The sequence below is a fragment of the Natator depressus genome, chromosome 14 (genome assembly GCF_965152275.1).
Source record: "Natator depressus isolate rNatDep1 chromosome 14, rNatDep2.hap1, whole genome shotgun sequence".
Lineage (NCBI taxonomy): Eukaryota > Metazoa > Chordata > Testudines > Cheloniidae > Natator > Natator depressus.
This window is the reverse complement of record NC_134247.1, coordinates 35,333,930-35,353,857: the sequence shown is the minus strand read 5'-3', so window position 1 is coordinate 35,353,857 and position 19,928 is coordinate 35,333,930. Positions and strand designations below refer to the sequence as shown.

Genomic DNA, 19,928 nt, shown 5'->3' with positions numbered 1-19,928 from the left:
CTTTTCTCCTTAAACGTTCTCTGCTTTGGAAGAGCTGTTTGGTTATTGGTAGCTGCTGGCACACGCTGTTCATAGCCCTGAGAGAGAAAGCAAAGCACAGATGCTGGTCTTTGATTAGGCCTTCTGGGAAAACCACAGTGAATTGAGGGGCTGAAACCCCAGTGTGGAGTGAGAGGGCCGTGGGTCCCTGTTCAGAGACAGGTGACGGCTGGAGGCCTGAGACCTAAGGAGACATTCCTTGAGCAGACCACAGCGGGGTCAGAGGTGCAGTTACACCAAGCCTATGACTCTCTGAACTCACAGACATGCCTAGGGCACTGCATGGGGACATGGTGTTCACTTCTAACCCAGGATGCTCTCTTACTGTGAGTCTTACTGCTGAGGTAATGCCACCCCCAGCCACTTCCCGATTTAATTCCCATTTTCCTTTGTACATTTCACAGCACAATTCACAGTGACTGGACCTGACCATCCAGTCATTGCCTCCCTAGGTGGGGAGGCCGTCCTGTCCTGCCACCTCTCCCCCAGGATGAGCGCTGAGAACATGGAGGTGAGATGGTTCCGATCCAAGTACTCCGCAGTTGTGCACCTGTACTATGGTGGGCGGGATCAGTACGGAGAGCAGATGCTGGAATATGGAGGGAGAACTGAGCTCTTGAAAGACGACATCACCAATGGGAGAGTTTCCCTGAGAATACGCGATATCCGACCCTCCGATGATGGCCAGTACAGTTGTTATTTTGAGTCCAGTGTCTCTTACGAAGAAGCTTTATTGGAACTGCAGGTGGCAGGTCAGTAATTTCTTCTGATACTTTGACGTCTTCAACAGGGTAATAAGTGGAGTCTGAGGGTTCATTGTGAGATGATGGTTGACTTTTCTTGTTATAGTGGGGCAGTAGCTCTGCTCTGGTTAAGGTTTGTTCTAGTTCACTGTTTAACAGGGGCTTTTTTCCTCAGGGCTCTAAAATTCACACTCATACTCAGATTGCCTTGAAAATTTCTGTGGCTCATTGGAGTCTGGGGTAGGGTTAGTGGCCTAAATTTGAGGTCATTAGAGCAATGGTTTTCAACCAGGGGTACATGGACCCCTGGGGGTACGCAGAGATCTCCCAGGGGGTACATGAACTCATCTAGATATTTGCCTAGTTTTACAACAGGCTACATAAAAGGCACCAGTGAAATCAGTACGAACTAAAATTTCATACAGACATTGACTTGTTTACGTTGCTCTATACGCTATACACTGAAATGTAAGTTCAATATTTATATACCAATTGATTTATTTTATAATTATGTGGTAAAAATGAGAAGTCAGCAATTCTTCAGGAATAGCGTGGCTGTGACACTTTTGTATTTTTATGTCTGATTTTATAAGCAAGTAGTTTTTAAGGGAGGTGAAACTTTGGGGGTATGCAAGACAAATCAGACTCCTGAAAGGTTAAGAGCCACTGCACTTCTCCTGACCCAGCCTACAGACCTCAGCAGTGCAATGAGACACATACGTGATCCCTCTCGTCATATCACAGTGACCTGAGTGACCACTTTGCCAGCCTGCTCTAACTAACCCCTCCCCCAGTCAGTACAGCGACTCCAGACACGGGGAAGGCAGTGGGAGTGCAGGCAGGTAGATGCTGGAATCCAAATCTGAGAAATACAACACCAGCAATGGCACCTTCCTCATGCCTGTTTATTATGGCACCACCCTCACTGAACCACTCCCCACGCCTATTGCCAGCCCCAGGAGACAGAGTTAAGGTTGCATGGCTGGGGCGCTGTGTGCCATTACTTTGTATCTCTTGGGTTTCAGGAATGTAAGTTTAGCCGCTCCCTGTATTTGGAAAGGCACAAGGCCCTGCTAGGAAACTGTAATTCTGCACTGGGAAGTACTTTGTGGGAATTAATATGTAACTAGAGAGCCCTCATGGCCAAGATGGAGTCTGCTCTGTAGAGCAGCTCTGGCCAAGAACAGGCGCACACTGGAGCACAGCGGGGTAACTCCCTTCCACCCCCGGGGACACCTCTTCTGATCCCCCCAGTGTAAATGCACACACCCCGGAATAGATCAGTGAATATAGGAAAGGGAAATATTTATTTACAAAGGGATGAAGGTAGAAAAACAACAGGGGGAAAATATGAGCGTGCTGGTAAAACAGGTTACAGTCAACCCAAGGACCCATGGGCCTAGTGGTACCACAATAAAAATGGGAGACGCCAAGCACAGTGTCACGGGGCAGACACCAGGCTCTGTGTCTACACTCACAGTTCAGGAGTCCTGGGCTGAGTTCCCGTGCAGCAGTGAGTCTTGGGTGCTCCTGGTCGTCTTTGACACCAATGAATTTTCCACAGCAAACCTCTCCAGTGCCCTCTTCTGCTGCTCTCTGCAAAGCCCCACAGAGCAACAACCTCCCCACTTAGCTAGCTAACAGCCTCCCACCTTAATCCCAATGCAAAGTCACAAGCCCCAGTACTCACAGCCCCATACAGCTCTGGGTGACAGCAAAACCGGATCTGGCTCTGGTTTGTCCTTCTCAGGTGATTCCTCTCTGGCACAGTGCTCTTCCTGGCTCCCATCCAGGGGTGTCCCCAGCCAGCCACTTTGTCCCTCCTGGGCTTTAGGCAGGTTCTCAGCTGCTTCACTAGGCGAGGGCCCGCTCACTGTAGGCCTTTTGTCAGGAGGTACAGACACACGCGCCCTCTTGTTCTCCCTTTCTCCACTCTTCTCCTCCTGGAACACCCAGCACTTCCTCTGCCCAAGGGGGTCACACATGATTGTAAAATTGTCTTTGTAACTAAGTGGAAGTAGTGGAAGACTTTAGCCTCCCTGCTCATCAGTTAAGCAGTGCACAGCTCCTTCCAATTGTCCTTCTGATCCAACTCTTTGTGCCTGCTGAGAGGTGCTGTCTGTGTTCATTAAAGGAAGAACCAGTCCCTTGTTCCTGCTCAGGAAACTGCAGGATTACGTAGCATCTCCCCACGATTGGTAGACAATATGAAGCATGTGCACATAAGCTAGAACAGCACTAAATGAGAGACAGGGTTGCCAGATGGATAGTGCAGTGGACTGAGAGTCAAGGGACAGGGGTTCTATTCCTGCCTTTGCTACTGAGCTGTGCATGGACTTGGGCAAGTCTCTGTGCCTCTGTTTCTTCTCTCACCCTTGGTCCATCTTGCCTGTTTAGACTGTAAACTCTTTGGGACACAGACTGTCTCCTGTGATGTGTGTGCAGTGCCCAGCACACCAGGGCCCCAGACCATAGGCACCGACTCTATGGGTGCTCCAGGGCTGGAGCACCCACGGGGAAAAATTGGTGGGTGCTCTGCACCCACCAGCAGCCCCCCACCCCAGATCACCTCTGCTCCGTCTCCTCCCCTGAGCACGCCATGTCCCGCTTCTCCCCCTAGTTCCGAGCGTTTGCGCCACGAAACAGTTGTTTCGTGCGGCAAGCGCTGGGAGGGAGGGTGGAGGAGGGGGAATGTGGCACTCTCGGGGAAGAGGTGGGGCCGGGGTGGGGATTTGGGGAAGGGGTCCAATAGGGGCAGGGAGGGGGCGGAGTTGGGGCAGGGACTTTGGGGAAGGGGTTGGAATGGGGGCGGGGCAGGGGCAGGGGCGGGCTTGAGCACCCACCGGCACTGGAAAAAGTTGGCACCTTTGCCCCAGACTGGGGCCTCTAATCGCTGCTGTATGACAGACAATCACAGCCAATAATTCCCATACACTTGTAATTTGTGTATCTCATCATTTTAAGTTTAGTGCACTGACAAAGTTACATTCTACTTAAAACCCTTCCAGCCACTCACTGCCATCCACAGCACAATAACTGTCAACTGTGGGTAACCTGAGCTGTAAGTCATGGCCATGACTGGATATTACTTTATAACCACAAGATCATTCCCTTGTGTAATGTACATGTAATCCACCAAACTTTGGTTACACAAGCACCCGCTATAATTCCATTTTACTGCAGGAACAGTGAGGGGGTTCGGTTTGGTTGGACAGCAGAGCTTCCACTGGGGCATAATAACACATGAGATTAAATATGCACATTTGGACAGACATGGATGCTCGTAGCCTGAATTTCTTCCAGACTGGAGCAAGACACCACAATGGAGTAAAGCTGCTCAAACTAAAACAATCGTTAGGTTCATAAGAGGACAAGCTGAGGGTTAACTGAGACTCCTCATAAATCTAGACACAATCTTATCATTATATCCAAACACTTTGGAAACAACAACAACGAAATTAGCATCAAACATACAGATTTCCTCACTACCAAATGGTTCACAGGCCACAAATCCTATGCATTTAAAACATACATTACTGATGTGGCATTAATATCATCACACTGCCATGAACTGAACAAGCAGCAAACACCCAGTTCTTCCAATAGGCTGATATCCTTGTCGTTGTGGTTATCTTCTTGCTGCAATGAGTAAAACAGGCCTGTGACTATCAGCGCTCAGGGTGGAGATCTGGTATGGCTGACTCCCTCTGGGTCTGGTGAAACTAACGTAAGATTTTGGCAACTTTTGTTCTTTATACAGTAAAAGCTTTATCTGGCACTTCACCAACCAGAAAACTCTATAAACCGGCATTTCTGATCATCATTGAAATTCCAGTTTATAATCCACTTGGCGTGGGGCTAGCAGGGGGGTTGGAGCACAGGAGGGGTTGTGGAGTGCAGGCTCTGGGAGGGAGTTTGGGTATGGGAGGGGGTGCAGAGCTGGGGGTTGGGGTGTAGGGCTGGGGCACAGGCTCTGGGAGGGAGTTTGGGTGTGGTAGGGGGTTCAGGGCAGGGGGTTGCAGGGTGGGAGGAGATGTGGGGTGCCAGATTTGGTGGACGCTCCCCTTGCGTGGCTCCCTGCAAGCAGTGACCTGTCCCAGCTGCTGCTAGGCAGAAGGGTGGCCCAGAGGATCTGCATGCTACCTCCGCCCACAGGCGCCGCCCCCGCAGCTCCCATTGGCTGTGGTTCCCTCAGTGAGGGGTGGGGGCAGCCCGAGGAGCCACCTGCCATGCCTCCGTCTAGGAGCAGCCAGGACAGGTCGCCACTTGCGCGGAGCCACCTGAGGTAAGTGCCTCAGGATCCAGCACCCCGCCTCCCTTTCTGCTCCCCAACGCCCTGTCCCAAACCCCCTCCATCACCCAAACTCCCTCCCAGAGCCTGTGCTCCACACCTGCGCCTGTGCCCCAACCCCATACCCTCTCCTGCACCCAAACTCTCTCCCTCTCAGTTAACCAGCATTTTTCACTCACTGGTACCCCCCATTCCCCCAACATGCCGGATGAAACAGCTTTTACTGTATTTGGGAGTGGAATTAGCCCCCACCCTTGGAGATGCCCTACTGAGCATGCTGCAAGGGCTCATAAACTTTTTCCTTTGTTTACCTGCAAGTCCCCATCTAGCTGGAATCAGTGGGTTGTTTAAAAGGAACAGCATGGGGGGTTACATATAATTTTCACATCAGGCCTTTTAACCTCAGTTCTTGTCTGTGGCTCTTGGGCATTTCCCATGAGTCTGTCAGACCAAAGCCTTGTGAGTCACACCCCTTCTGGGAGAGGACTCCGTAGCCTGTGCTCTTCTGGTCAAGAATCCCGTATGGGGAAGGCTCCAGACACTCGTAGCTTCTTTGTCTCTCTTTATAGGTTGTTTGCCTTTCTAGGCTGGTCTGTGCGAAATTTCCAAACAGCCTAAGGGCCTCTCTGCACACACACACACTGACCCCACATTAATGAAATCTGTTTGAATTCACACTTTTGATGAAGGTACAAGACTCTTGTTTCAATTAAGATAATTTTATTTCAGTTTAGCTCATCAATAATAAACCCCCCAAGTGTGATCTGGTGTGAGAGGTGTTACCTTAACCCTATATTTCCTTGTTGAGTGTTTGTGTTTCTGTTTTGCTGAGTATATTTCCTTGCTTTCGGTTGTATCAGTTTTCTGCTGTTCACTTCTTTATTCTGGAAGGCTACAAGGCATTGCCAAGCAACCCAAACTCCCCTATAACAAGGTTTTTTTATTTGTGAATTAATTTAATGTTTGTCTACACATACATGGGCACTGGTTTTGATGAACTAGTGCAAACCTCTGTGTGGACACGCCTAAAAGAGTTTGGAAATGGCTTATATTGATTTAGCTTGAGTCAATTCCTTCTTGATTTACGAGTGTCCACACAGGGATTTGCACTTTGATTAACTAAACCAGTTTAACTAAACTGGAACAAATTTGTGCACAGAACAGCCCTGACATTAATATTAATTTTATTGTCTATCAAATATGAATCTGACCAGATTAACTGACCAGCCACACTCATGGACTCACATTTGATTATCAGTTTAACAGGAAATGGCTTTTGATAACAGTGTAATAAAGCTTTTGGCTCGTTACTGGGCACTGTAGGATTATCACAAGTTCATTTATTTCTTCTGTAGGTTTGGGCTCTGATCCTGACATCTCAGTGGAGGGACATCAGGATGGAGGGATCCGGGTGGTGTGTCAATCATCCAGATGGTACCCAGAGCCTGAGGCTCAGTGGAGAGATCACCAGGGGAAGTTCTTACCATCAGCCTCTAAAGAAATAACCCCAGAGGCCAATGGCCTGTTTCAAACAGAGATTGCCATTGTTATAACAGAAGAGTCCAACCAGAAAGTGTCATGCTGTGTCATGAACCTCCGACTCAACCAGAAGAGAGAGTCAGCAATTTCAGTAGCAGGTCAGTACCCGTCCGTGCTGCACATGGATAGACCGAGATGCTGCAGACATGAGCAGAGAGTATTTATCATTGTGTCTCCTGTATTGGCCTGGATCTTCAAGGTGCAGAGCACGTCTTGGAAAGTCCTGAACAACCTCGGTTCTCTTTGGAGATGTCTACACTGAAATTAGACACCTGCTGGTGGCCTGTGCCAGCTGGTTCAGGCTAAGGGGTTCGGACTAAGGGGCTGTTAAATGGCAGTGTAGATGTTCAGGCTTGGGCTGGAGTCCAGGCTCTAGGACCCTGTGAGGGTCCCAGAGCTCGGGCTTCAGCCTAAGCCCATCTATACTGCCATTAAACAGCCCCTTAGCCTGAGCCCAGAGCACCTGAGTTAGTTGGCCCAAGCGAGCCATGGGTGTCTAATTGCAATATAGACATAAACTTTGACTCCAGTAGGAGCTGAGGGTGTTTAGCACCTTGCAGGCTGGGGGGAGGGATAGCTCAGTGGTTTGAGCTTTGGTCTGCTAAACCCAGGGTTGTGAGTTCAATCCTTGAGGGGGCCATTTAAGGATATGGGGCAAAAGTTGGGGATTGGTCCTGCTTTGAGCAGGGGGTTGGACTAGATGACCTCCTGAGGTCCCTTCCAACCCTGATATTCTATGATTCTATGACACCATTGGCCACATTTTCATAATAGCTCAGTCCCAGCTGTGATTGGTCAGACCCCCTTGGGATGCCACCTGATGTGTTGGGATGCCACTGAGTCAGTCTATTCTACCAGCGTGGGCCCCCTTTATGTGGTTTTGCTGGACCAGGCTCACAAGCCTGTTCCAGCCAAGCACACAGGCAGGGCCACATCCTGCTGCAGAACAATACAGACACTGAGATCAGCTCTGGGAAGACTCAGTTTAAGGGACTTGCCACAGCCCCCGGTGTTCACCTCTCTTGGAGCGCAAACCCAAATTTATATGAAATTCGCCCCTTCCCTCAATGTGGAGGAAGGTATGCACAACTCCCCACCCCCTGGTTAGTAAACATATTTCTTGTTTATAATATAATCCAGTTTATATAATTCTAACTACAAAAGATGGATTTTAAGAGGTTAAAGAAATAGCAAACAGAACAAAGCAGATTACTAAGAAAATAAAACAAAGCACACAAACTAAGCTAGATTCACTAAAGAAATTGGTTACATATAGCAATTCCTCACCCTAGATAAAGGTCAGTATTAGGGAGATTCCTTCATAGGCCAGATATCTTTCCAGCCTGGGTCAAGCAGTTCTTGTTTCCGGATGTTTTTCAGTGTCTCTTTGGGTGGGGAGGCAGAGGGGAAATGAACTGAAGACCTTGATTGTTTCCATCCTCCACCTTATATAGGATTTTGATAAGGCAGGAATCCTTTGTTTGATTCCCCCAACTCCCAATGGAAAAGTTCAGCAGTCCAAAACGGACGTTAGTATCAGGTAATCACGTCACCTGACTCTGTAGTATCACAGCATCCATGAGTTAGTGGCACTATGGAGTGTCCGCAGGAAGGCCATTGTCCTCACTGATGGGTAATCAACCCTGTCTGGCTTTTCTATTGTTGTACCTGAAGTGTTAGCAGTGGGTGTCACCCAAAGTAGTATAGTTGGAATACAGATACATAGTCAATATTCCTAACTTCAGATACAAAAATGATGCATGGATACAAGTGGGCTGTAGCTCACAAAAGCTTATGCTCAAATAAATTTGTTAGTCTCTAAGGTGCCACAAGTACTCCTTTTCTTTTTGCGAATACAGACTAACACGGCTGCTACTCTGAAACCTGACAAATAGGATAATCACATTCAGTAAATCACAACCTTTCAAATGATACCTTACTTGCATAAAGTACATCTCAGTTATGTCATATCTATATCATAAGTGTATTTTCATAAAGAATATGTAGTGTAACGTCACACCAACAATCATCATTCTTCTCAGCAGGGGTGGGGGAGGGAATTCTCCTTTGTTCTTGTGGTGTAGTGAGGACTCTGTTGGACTTGCAAGTTGCCACTTTAAGAGAGGAGTGTTTGCCAAGTGCTGTTTGCAGAACAGAGGGCTCTGTAAAAAAGCAGAATCAGAGCTTGTCTACAGGAACAGTTAGTTTGTGGCAAGCTGGGGTGTAAAGCTGGCGCACACTAACTGTCCATGTGGCCCCTGCTATATGCACTCACAATTCCATAGTGTACTTTGATCTGCCCTGCTTTGAAATGGGAACAGATCTACGTACACCAGGGGACTTTCAATGCACAGCAGCAGGGTGCACACAGCCAGTTAGTGCGCAGCAAGCTCTAGTGCGAGGTGGATTTATACCCCAGCCTGCCGTGTACTAACTGTTCCTATAGACAAGCCAACGTAAAGCAAGGTGCCCACTGCCTTAGGTAGCAGCCTCCCCTCTGTGGTTTGGGTTCTTGTGTGTTATGGTTCTGGATTCTAAGAAGTAAAGTCCTGTTGGTGACAGCCCCTAGGGTACAGTCTGGACTGTTGAACTGCTGTGTCCCTTTAACTGTCCAGCCCAGGATGCCTTTTACACGGCTTTGCTAGTGAAATGCAGTGTCTCTGGGCTCTGCTCACACACAGCCATTAGCATGTAAAGTCACTCCCAGCAAAGTTACATGAATGCTTTCCCAGCCACTTATGAACTACACAGGGTGACACTCGCAAATTCCCCAGCCTTGCACCAGAAATGTGCATCCTGTAGTGTCCAGCACACCACTGAACAATCTTTAATAGTCAGTCATTTCATCAACGGAAATGATACTGCTGGGGTGTTTGTTAACCTGAGTAGAGATTTCCCAAACACTTCAACCAAAACACACTGGTTTAGGTAAAACAATAAAATAAGTTTATTAACTAGAGAATGGTAGATTTTAAGTGATAATAAGTGATAAGGCATAAAGGTCAGAATTGGTTACAAAAGACATAAAAAATAAAACCAAAAACTAATTCCTAAACTTTACCAAGCTAAGTAAGATTTGAAAGCAAAAAGGTTTCTCACACCCAAAAACTTACTGCAGTCCAAACTAACTGGCAAGCCTTCCAGCTAGGACCAACTTCTCTCTCCCCCCTGCAGTTCAATGATGCTTCTGCTGACTTTCAAGCAACCTTATTGCTGTGAGCAGAGATGGGGGAGGAGAGGCAATGTGAAGATCACTGTCTATTATTTTATACCCTCCTCCTCTCTTTGAGGATTACTCCCCACTGGGGTGTAGACAAAACAGTCCTCTGTGTATGTGAGATTCAAAGAGTCTGTCAGGAGAACTGTAAATTTCTTGTTCATGAATGTACATTGTTTTTTTTTATTTCACAGTCACACAATGGGACGGATCCTACCCTCCCTGCATAACCAGGCTGATGAGCGTTTTGGCAGTGCTAACAATAAAGGATCAGGCCCAAAACATGCAGAAACAAACTTTTAGCTAAAAGCATCTTAATTTTTAGAAAAAAGGTTCATATTTTTCTGTATTATTATCTACCAAATAACTTTGTTAATACAGAATGAGTAGTTCATCATGATAATAATAACGATGTTACATATGTTAATCACTATTCATCTGAGATCTCATAGCGCTGCACTGCTGATAAACTTATGGTATGCCCGATATCACATGATTGTTGTGTTCACAGCATACCAACAGAGAGTTAGAAATAAAACAAAAAGAAAAGGAGTACTTGTGGCACCTTAGAGACTAACCAATTTATTTGAGCATAAGCTTTCGTGAGCTACAGCTCACTTCATCGGATGCATAAAGTGGAAAATGCAGTGAGGATGTTTTATACACACAGACCATGAAAAAATGGGTGTTTATCACTTCAAAAGGTTTTCTCTCCCCCCACCCCACTCTCCTGCTGGTAATAGCTTATCTAAAGTGATCACTCTCCTTACAATGTGTATGATAATCAAGGTGGGCCATTTCCAGCCCAAATCCAGGGTTTAACAAGAATGTCTGAGGACGTCTGAGGACGTCTGAGGACGTTCTTGTTAAACCCTGGATTTGTGCTGGAAATGGCCTACCTTGATTATCATACACATTGTAAGGAGAGTGGTCACTTTAGATAAGCTATTACCAGCAGGAGAGTGGGGTGGGGGGGAGAGAAAACCTTTTGAAGTGATAAACACTCATTTTTTCATGGTCTGTGTGTATAAAACATCCTCACTGCATTTTCCACTTTATGCATCCGATGAAGTGAGCTGTAGCTCACGAAAGCTTATGCTCAAATAAATTGGTTAGTCTCTAAGGTGCCACAAGTACTCCTTTTTTTTTTTTTTTTTTGCGAATACAGACGAACACGGCTGCTACTCTGAAACCAGAAATAAAACAAATACTCTTCCTGGAAGGTTCCCATGTAACGCTGCTTTATTCCCGAAAATCCAGAACTCTAACACACAACAGCCAAATACAGAGAGAGACAAAGCAGGCTGCTCCCTGAGGCAGAGAGGCAGAACACAGCCCCCTTGCTCTAGGCTGGTTCTTTGCAGAGTGACTGCAGAGCTCTCAAGCCTGGAAGCAGCATCAGAAAACCCCTCAGGATTCAGAGTGACAATTTGTGATTTCTACACAGTTTTCAATACACCACACTAATCACATAGCAAGGACCCTCTCGTCAGCATCGCCCCAGGGAACAGGAATCTGGAGGAATTTTTACTCTGACTCTCCAGGCTCAAGTTTTGTTTGTATTAAAATCCTGCATTTACATATTTTGGGCCAGACTCTCTGGTGTCGCTGAGCCCCTCTGAGCACAGGGGAGTTGCGGGTGTCAGGGAGCTGGTCACAACTCTCCGATTCTGAGGGCCAGTCTGCACTGGCTGCAGCTTGGGGATCAGTTGGAGCAGCCTAGGGACTGCATGAATGCCAGTGCAGGATAGGTGTAACATGACAGAGCTTCACTCTACCCCCTCCCTACCTCCAACATGCCCCCGCCCATTAATTAACCATGTTCAGTAACCAGGCTAAAGGTTGGACTTTCATTGACTTAATAATAAAGCACAGAGGAACCACATCTCCCTGTGTATTTCCCTGTGAGAATCTTTTAACTAGTCACAGTGTCACCACTGTCGCAGTGTCCTGTCTTCATTCTGCACGTGTTTGCTCTGAAGTCAATGGCACCTTCTCTTGCAGAGCTGTTTTTCCCACGAGTCAATCCCTGGATGGTGGCTCTGGGGGTGATCCTGGCTCTCCTGGCTGTTCTCATTGTCCTGGCCAGTTACTGCTTGTGGACGCAACACAGAGAGAAAGGTGAAGTAACAAGAGGGAGGAATTTGGGGTGAGGGGAGAGATAAAAATGAAAAACAAAAGTAAAGATACAGGGATTAAAGGGGTTTTGATTCCTTGTTCAGAAGAGAGTCAGGCAATGGGATTCGGGAGGAGGGTGAATGATGACTTCTTATTTGAACTGAGAAGGGTCAAATGGCTTCACCCCTTCAAAGCTCACTAAAGGATCCCAATCAAATGTGACTCTGAACTATTCCACAGGGATCAGCACTGTTTACATTGAAACACCCATGTGGGGCTCAGTGAGCTGGGCTTGGAGCGCCCACATATGTAACCTGGCAAGGAAAAACTAACAGAAAGTAGGAGGAGAGAGGGGATTTTTTTCGGTTCCAGTTTTGCACCTTCCCCCCGGCCCCCAGTCTGTGCGTGCCCCCTCCTTCCCGTCTAGGTGAGTGGGAGCTGCGAATGGAAAAGTAATGGAGAGGTTAGCGATTACCTTATTTACACTGAGGCTACGTCTCCACTAGAAACTTCAAAGCGCTCCCGCAGCAGTGTTTTGACGTGTGAGTGTGGTCGTGCCGAGCGCTGGGAGACAGCTCTCCCAGCGCTCCTGGTAATCCACCTCCATGAGGGGAATAGCTACACTAGTACTGTAAAGTGCTCAAACTTGCTGCACTCAGGGGGGTGATTTTTCACACCCCTGAGCCAGCAAGTTAAAGCGCTATAAAATGTAAGTATAGACAAGTCCTAAGGCTTTGTCTACACTTAGCAGCTTAAAGTGCTGCTGAAGCAGTGCTTTAACATGACAGTGTGGTCACGCGCCGGCACTGGGAGAAAGCTCTCCCAGCACTGAGGGAAAACCACCTCCACGAGGAGTGTAGCTCCCAGTGCTGAGAGCCTGTCTGGGAGTGCTGGGAGTTATTGTGCTGAAAAACTTGCTGCACTTGTGGGGGAGGAGGGGATTTTTCACACCCCTGAGCAAGAAAGTTTCAGCGCAGTAACTTGCCAGTGTAGACTAGTAATTTAACTCAGCCGGAGGCTGGGTCTACACTGCACACTTATGTCTCTATAATTACATCCTCACCTGTGAGCAACTCAGTGATACTGACCTAGCTCTCGGGGAGGTGGAGTACCTACCCCAATGGGAGAGGCTCGCCTGTCAGTGTAGGTAGCATCTCCACTAAGCGCTCCAGCGGCACATCTGCACTGGTGCAGCTGCAGTGCTATAGGTGTAGACAAGCCCTGAGATCCTGCTACAAGGACAGGGCAATAAACTCTCTATTGTAGTACAAGTGCTCAGCTGTAGGTTTTCCTCTGATCACAAGGGGCAGAAATTGGCCGTCAGTGATCTGGGCATTTCTAGCAATGCTGGGGTTTTCAAAGCTGCCTAAGGGATCTGAATACTCAATTTTTGTTTAAATTAATGGGCACCAAGTGTGCAACCCCCAAAGGCAGCTGTGAAAGTCCCAGCCAGGGTTTTCTCGCCTGAAGTGCTGTGTGGGAATTTACAAGTATCTGAAGAATTGGGAAGGGGAAATGTCTGTTACAATGATTTTCCACTGAGGACGGAAGCGGGTAATTCAGAGAAGCAGAAAGCAGCTGTGCTTTGTACTTGTGAAAGCTGGAACTGGGTGTTGTACCTTTAGAACTGTCACCTGTAAGCCTTCTGCCGGTTGGAACTGGCAGCAACAAGGGCCGGGTTCAATATCTCGGGGTTGGTCTTCAACAATGCATCACAAAACCAGCTTGAGCCCCCACCCAGTAACCTGGGACAATTACACACCACCCGCTTGGTGCTTTTGAGAGGCAATACTTCTCCTCTTGCCAGCACAAAGTCTCAGTGTAGAAAGAAACTTTTAATAAAAGAAGGGAAATAACCCGGCATTAATTTGGGAAAACACTGCAAACAGGGTTCATAAACATAAACCATGAGCCACAGACCCACCACCAAGTAAGTTAGGCAGTGTTCTTTCCCCTCAGGTTCTTAAGTCCAGCAACTAAATGTACCTTTAATGTGCCCATCCCTTCTCTGCACCCCACTCACAGTTGTTGTCCTTGGGTCAGTGCAGACCCAGAGTCCAGAGATGCATCTGCAGAGTTCACTTCCCACCCAGGTACATTACTAGCTCCACTGCCCAGGCACTCGCTTGCCATTCCTCTTCACCAGCCACCATGCTGGCCGATCACTGTGCCTCTTTGCCAGCTACCTTGCAAGACAATTGGCACTCTGTTTCTCTTTCCCAGCCACCCTATCACATGATCTCCCTACCAGCTACTCTACTAGCCAATTGATACACCAGTCCAGCAGGATGGCTTCAGGTCCTCCCCACTTAGTACAACTCTCACAATTTCAGCTGTTAGACTGGGGGAACCTCACTATGAGTGCACACTAGATGGTCTCTCACATCAGAGACACTGTCCTAAAGCAAATCTAACACTTAGACCTAAATATCAGTAATTTAAGCTCTAGAATGTATAACAAAACTCTTTCTTTCTATAGTTAAGTTGGGTTTAATTGAGAATCAAATATATGGCTGAGTGACTAACCAGTCAGTCTCATCAGGTTTTGGAGCCCATGTCCCCTGCCTAGTGAGTGCCATTTAGTTGAGGGTGAGTCCCTCAATCAGACAATGCCAAGTACAATTCTGCTGCCCTGGATTCACACACCAAGGATAACAATCATTTATTACCCCTGTCCCAATAACAAGGAGACTGGGGATCCCACACCAGCCAAAAGTGATCATTGGGGCAAGCAATCCCATCATGCTGAGCACCTAGGCAGGGTGGGTGTGCCCATGCAAAGGAGATCAGCTCCTGATGGCCTCTTCCCCAGCTCACCACTAGATGTCAGGGGAGAGCTCATTCAGGCTAAATCTACCCTGAAAACCTCAAAGTGCAGCCGTGGCAGCGCTGCCGTGGAAGTGCTTTGATCTGACAGTGTGGTCACCCATGAGTGCTTGAGAGAGAGCTCTCCCAGTGCTCTATGTCATCCACCTCCACAAGGGGAATAGCTCCCAGCGCTCGGAGCCTGTCTTCACTGGCGCTTTACAGTGCTCAAACTTGCTGCGCTCGGGGTGGGGTGTGTTTTTTCACACCCCTGAGCCAGCAAGTCACTGCGCTGTAACTTGCCATTGTAGACAGGCTCTCAGACTCTGCTTACACACCCTGTCACCACCAGGTGTGAACTGGTTTAATTTGTGGTTTTAACAGCTACATTATGTGGGCTGAGTCCAGGTTAGGTGGCATGGTTTACTGGGATTTCAGGCAGTCAAGGAAGGAAAAGAGGGAAAACGTCCCCTTTCCCTGAGCGTGGCTCCTTGTGGTTGGAGTAGTGAGGCCTAGTAGCCGGAGATCTGGGACATGCCCTTGCTCTCAGGGGAGAGCGGCCCTGTGGCCAGAATCTATCGGGTTGCCCTTGCCCTTAAGGCAGTGATGCCCCATGGACAGAGTCAATATGGCTGCCCCTGTCCTTAGGGCAGCGAGGTCTAGCAGCCAGAGTCAATCAATCCGGGGCTGTAGCACCCAGTTGCTCTAGCCTCCAGTAGCAGTGCCCAATAGCCACCATCTCAGGCAGTAGCACCCAGTGTCCCTTGGGTGGCTGTTGCACCCAGTGGTAGGCGTGGGAAGGGGTAGGGGGACCTGGGTGCACCCTACTCCCCTGGGTCCCAATCCAGGACCCTGTGAAACCAGTAGCCCTGCTTTCAGGTTCAGGTTCCAACCTCAACAAATGCTCTTCCTGGGCTGCTTCCCACCCATGATTCCAGCTCTGGCATTTCCTCCCCTGGCAGTGGCTGGCTGTCTTCCTCTGTCTCCCTGGTCAATTGGGGTCCTGCCAGGGACTCAGCGTCTTCAGCTTCCACAGTCTGCAGCTCTAGCAGCTTCCTGGCAGGAGCTCAGAGCATACGTATGCTCTCTTCTGCTGTCAGCCCAGACTGGGCTGAACTTCTCCCTTGTATATCCAGCGTCCAGTTGGAGCATGTCCAGGAGGGGCGAGGAAGCATGGCCTCTTGCACCCATAGGCTGTGTACAACCTTTGTTGGATCAGTGCAGGCAGGGGTGAAAGTAAGTCGAGTGACTTACCGGTATGCTGGGGCCAGCTCTGGCCCCCAGAAGGGGCGGGGCTGAGGGAGTCAGAGCCAGCCCCAGCCCAGCCTGTAAGGTAAGTGCTCCCCCCTCCTTCTCCTCCTCCTCCTTCCCCCCTCCCTCACTGGGGTAGCAGCAGCAGCAGCCCGGGGCTCCAGGGGCTATTTAAAGGGCCTGCGGCTCCCTTGCTTCTACAGCCCTGGTCCTTTAAATAGCCCCCGGAGCAGCAGTGGCGGGGCTCCGGAGCCTATTTAAAGGGCTGGGGCGGTAGAAGCAGGGGAGCCCTGGGCCCTTTAAATAGCCACCGGAGCCCCACAGCCGCTACCCCAGGGCTCCAGCAGCGGAGCTCTAGAAGCAATTTAAAGGGCCTGGGGCTCCAGCCACTGCTGGGAGCCCCAGGCCCTTTAAATTGCCCCCTGGGGACAGGGCCAGCTCTAGGATTTTTGCTGCCCTAAGCAAAAAAAATTTTGGCTGCCCCCGCTTTTTTTTCGTGCCCTCCCCGCCCCCGGCTCTGCCCCAACTCTGCCCCTTCCGAACCCCTTCCCCAAATCCCCGGCCTCGCCTCCTCCCCCGGGCGTGCAGCATTCCCCCCCGCAATTGCTTCCTGCGGCTCCCCCCCGCAACCACCCGCCCTAGCTCACCTCCTCTCCGCCTGCTCCCCTGAACACACCGCCGCTCTGCTTTCCCCCCGTCCCTCTCAGGCGAGGGAGAGGCAGCGCGTTCAGGGGAGCAGGCAGAGCAGAGGTGAGTGAGGGTGGGGGGGGAGTGCAGGAAGTAATGGAGGGGAGGGTAGAGGAACCGCTCCCCGCCCCAGCTCGCCTCCGCTGCACCACTGCCGCCTGCCCCGAGTGCGCCGCTGCTCAGCTTCTCCTCCCTCCCTCCCTCCCAGGCTTGCCGCGCCAAACAGCTGTTTCGCGCGTGGCAAGCCTGGGAGGGAGGGGGGAGAAGTGGAGCGGCAGCAGCGGCGCGCTCAGGGGAGCAGGCGGAGATAGAGCGGAGACGAGCTGGGGCAGCAGGGGCACATTTCTAGGGGCGGCATGGCCGGCGCCGGAATGCCACCCCTAGAAATGTGCCACCCCAAGCACCTGCTTGTTTTGCTGGTGCCTACAGCCGGTCCTGCCTGGGGAAGCCGGTCTGCCCCAGTACGGAGCACCAGCTCTTGCTGGTACGCCGTACCAGGGCGTACCAGCTTACTTTCACCTCTGAGTGCAGGGTTGATAGGCCCCATCACACAGGGATTCACTCATTTTCAGGCATATGTAAGATTTGTCTATGTGTCCAGGGAGAATTAGGTTGGGCTCATTTCCAACCACTACAAAGTCAGGACAATGAACTGTCACTGTCTTATTCCCTGGGCCTTTCAGAGAATTATCTCACCAGCTGCCCTGGTGAGCTGTGGCTAGGATGCTGTAATAACACAAACGCACCCAGGACTTGCACGGCTGGTCTGAGACACTCCTCACACTGGGTCACAAGATGGTCTCACTCAGGCTGTGCTCAGCAGTGACTGGTAGACATGACCCAAACTCCATTTCCAGCAATGTTGGTACCCCAGGGCTGATGCATCAAGGGGACGAGCTCCCAGTGGGAAAGACCTGATTTTAGAGGTGATGCCTGTAGAGGCCCATCCACACCTCACTCCCTGGCTCATGCTGACCTGAGCACCCAGCTAAAGAAAGGCATCTCCACCCTGTTCTTAGCTGGGACACTCCCCATCTACCCAGGCCCTAGGGGGAGCTGTTCCCAGGTATCACTAGGATCAGGGGACAGGCTAGGATGCAGCCAGCCAGATCCTATCCCTTAACCAGCTCAGGTCAATGCCCCATTCCCACCACTCACTTCCCTGCCCCATCCCCACAGTCAGGAGCTGGGGAGAACTGGGGCTTTTCAGGGAATGGGCACAGAGGGGAGCAGACAGGGAACTGGATAAAAAAAGAGAACTTCTCTCCTCACCCCCGCAACAGCCAGATCAGACAGGAGTGTGACGGGTCCCAGGAAGCGGGGATGACTCCTGGGGGAGACACTTAGAGCAGCTCCTAGAGGTGATGGTCAGTGGGGGAGGGAAGTGAGGGATGGTCAGTGCAGGGATGTTGAGACAGATCTGTCTGTGTGTCCTGTTTGTCAGTCTGTCTGCCTCACTTTCATAGTTACAGCACAATTACGTTAATATCAGGAACCGCACCATAAATCTCACCTCTCTCCCTTTTCTCCCTCTAGAGACCCTGCGATCTGATAAGGAGAGCGAGAAAGGTCAGTGTCTAGGCCCATCACATTAGCTGGCAATAGAGTTATCCCCATAAACATAACAGGGTGAAATCTCGCCATTATTAATTAACGATTGGAACAATTTCCCAAGGGTCGCGGGGGATTCTCCAGCACTGGCAGTTTGTAAATCAAGATCTTTTAGAAAAATATCCTCTCTAGGAATTATTGGGGGGAAGCTGACAGGCTTGTGTTACGCAGGGGTCGGACTAGGTGATCACAAGGGTCCCTTCTGGCCTTGGAATCTGTGAATTGATTAATCATCTCTTGCCCTTTTCTCCCTCTAGAGACCCTGCTGTCTGAATGTGAGAGAGAGAAAGGTCAGTGTCTGGGCTAGTTACAAAATTAACATTATCCCCATAAACACGACAGGGGGAAGTCTCACCTCTCCCTCTTTTCTCCCTCTAGAGACTCTGCGATCTGAGATGGAGAGACAGAAAGGTCAGTGTCTGGACCAATTACATTAGCTGTGGGGTTACTGTTATAAACATGACGGTGAAATCTCATCTCTTGCCTTTTTCTCCCCCTAGAGACTCTGCAATCTGAGATGAAGAGGCAGAAAGGTCAGTGTCTGGGACCAATGGGATGGGTTGAATGTTTCATGTCATGTCAGTCAAGTCAGCTCAGTCGAGCCAACTTAACTCAATTGAAAGCCAGATTTACTGCCAGTGGAGTCACAGTTTAACACCTTGAGCTCAATTTCAGCAGGTGGAGTTACAGCCTGTTTGAATGAGTGATGGGGAACAACTCCATCTTGATGCCAAAACCCAAGCAGGGAGCTCAGGGCTGCTCACACTGACACAGATGGGCTCTGAAGGGTGAAGGGCCCATTTGTCCTAATAAACCCCATGGAAATGACAGAAATGGCACCTTGAGCCCAGGGCACTGAATACACCAGCCCAGCTTGGTCAGTCTCATTGCTGGAGACTGTGGGTACGTGTACAGTGCAAAAACCCACCTGTGTCTGTGAGTCTCAGAGCCTGGGTCAACTGACTGGGGCTTGTGCTGCAGGGCTAAATCTAGCAGTGTAGCTGTTCCCACTGGGGCTGGAGCCCAGGCTCTGAGACCCTCCCCCATCGCTGGGTTTCACAACCCAGGTGCCAGCCCAAGCAGAAACTTCTACAGTGCTATTTTCAGCCCTGTAGTGCGAGCTCTACAAGCCTGAGTCAGTTGACCCAGGCTCAGACCCACTGACACAAGGTTTTTTGCAGTGTAGATGAACCCAAAGAGACTTGTCCAGTGTTTGACAGGATCCCTCACCCGGGAACCCCCTTTGTTCTGACCCTTCCATGCCCATGTAATATGGGAGGGGGAGGGATTTCACCCTCAGTGATCCACCCACAACCTCAGCTCCACCCTGCAGTGACTTCATACAATAACCATACAGGTCTGGTCAATGCAGAGCAGTGTGTGTGGTTCTACATTAAATGAAAATGATTTTTAAAGGTACACAATGTTTTTCAATTTTGCCCTCAAGATGTTACTACAGGGCAGAGTTAAGGTTGTTTAGATGCCTTAGCTGCATTTCTAGACCATAGATTTCTTTTATAATTTAACCATAATTTGTATTTCCTGGGTGTATAACACTTGGTTTGGGAAAAATTACACCATTCCTCCTGTAATGTGTTTTACCCTTAAGTTACAAGTATGTTCTCTC

The 19,928-nt window shown here is 49.4% G+C and overlaps 1 protein-coding gene across 1 annotated transcript in view; it reads left to right on the top strand.

Moving 5' to 3' along the window:
- The window catches only part of LOC141998858 (butyrophilin subfamily 1 member A1-like), a 55,899-nt gene that overhangs the window by 8,947 nt on the left and 27,024 nt on the right, over positions 1–19,928 (top strand). The window contains exons 3-9 of the mRNA XM_074971831.1: positions 444–791; positions 6,429–6,710; positions 11,834–11,950; positions 18,227–18,259; positions 18,559–18,591; positions 18,680–18,712; positions 18,802–18,834. Coding sequence (XP_074827932.1) covers positions 444–791; positions 6,429–6,710; positions 11,834–11,950; positions 18,227–18,259; positions 18,559–18,591; positions 18,680–18,712; positions 18,802–18,834 — 879 coding nt within the window. The remainder of the gene's footprint in view (positions 1–443; positions 792–6,428; positions 6,711–11,833; positions 11,951–18,226; positions 18,260–18,558; positions 18,592–18,679; positions 18,713–18,801; positions 18,835–19,928) is intronic.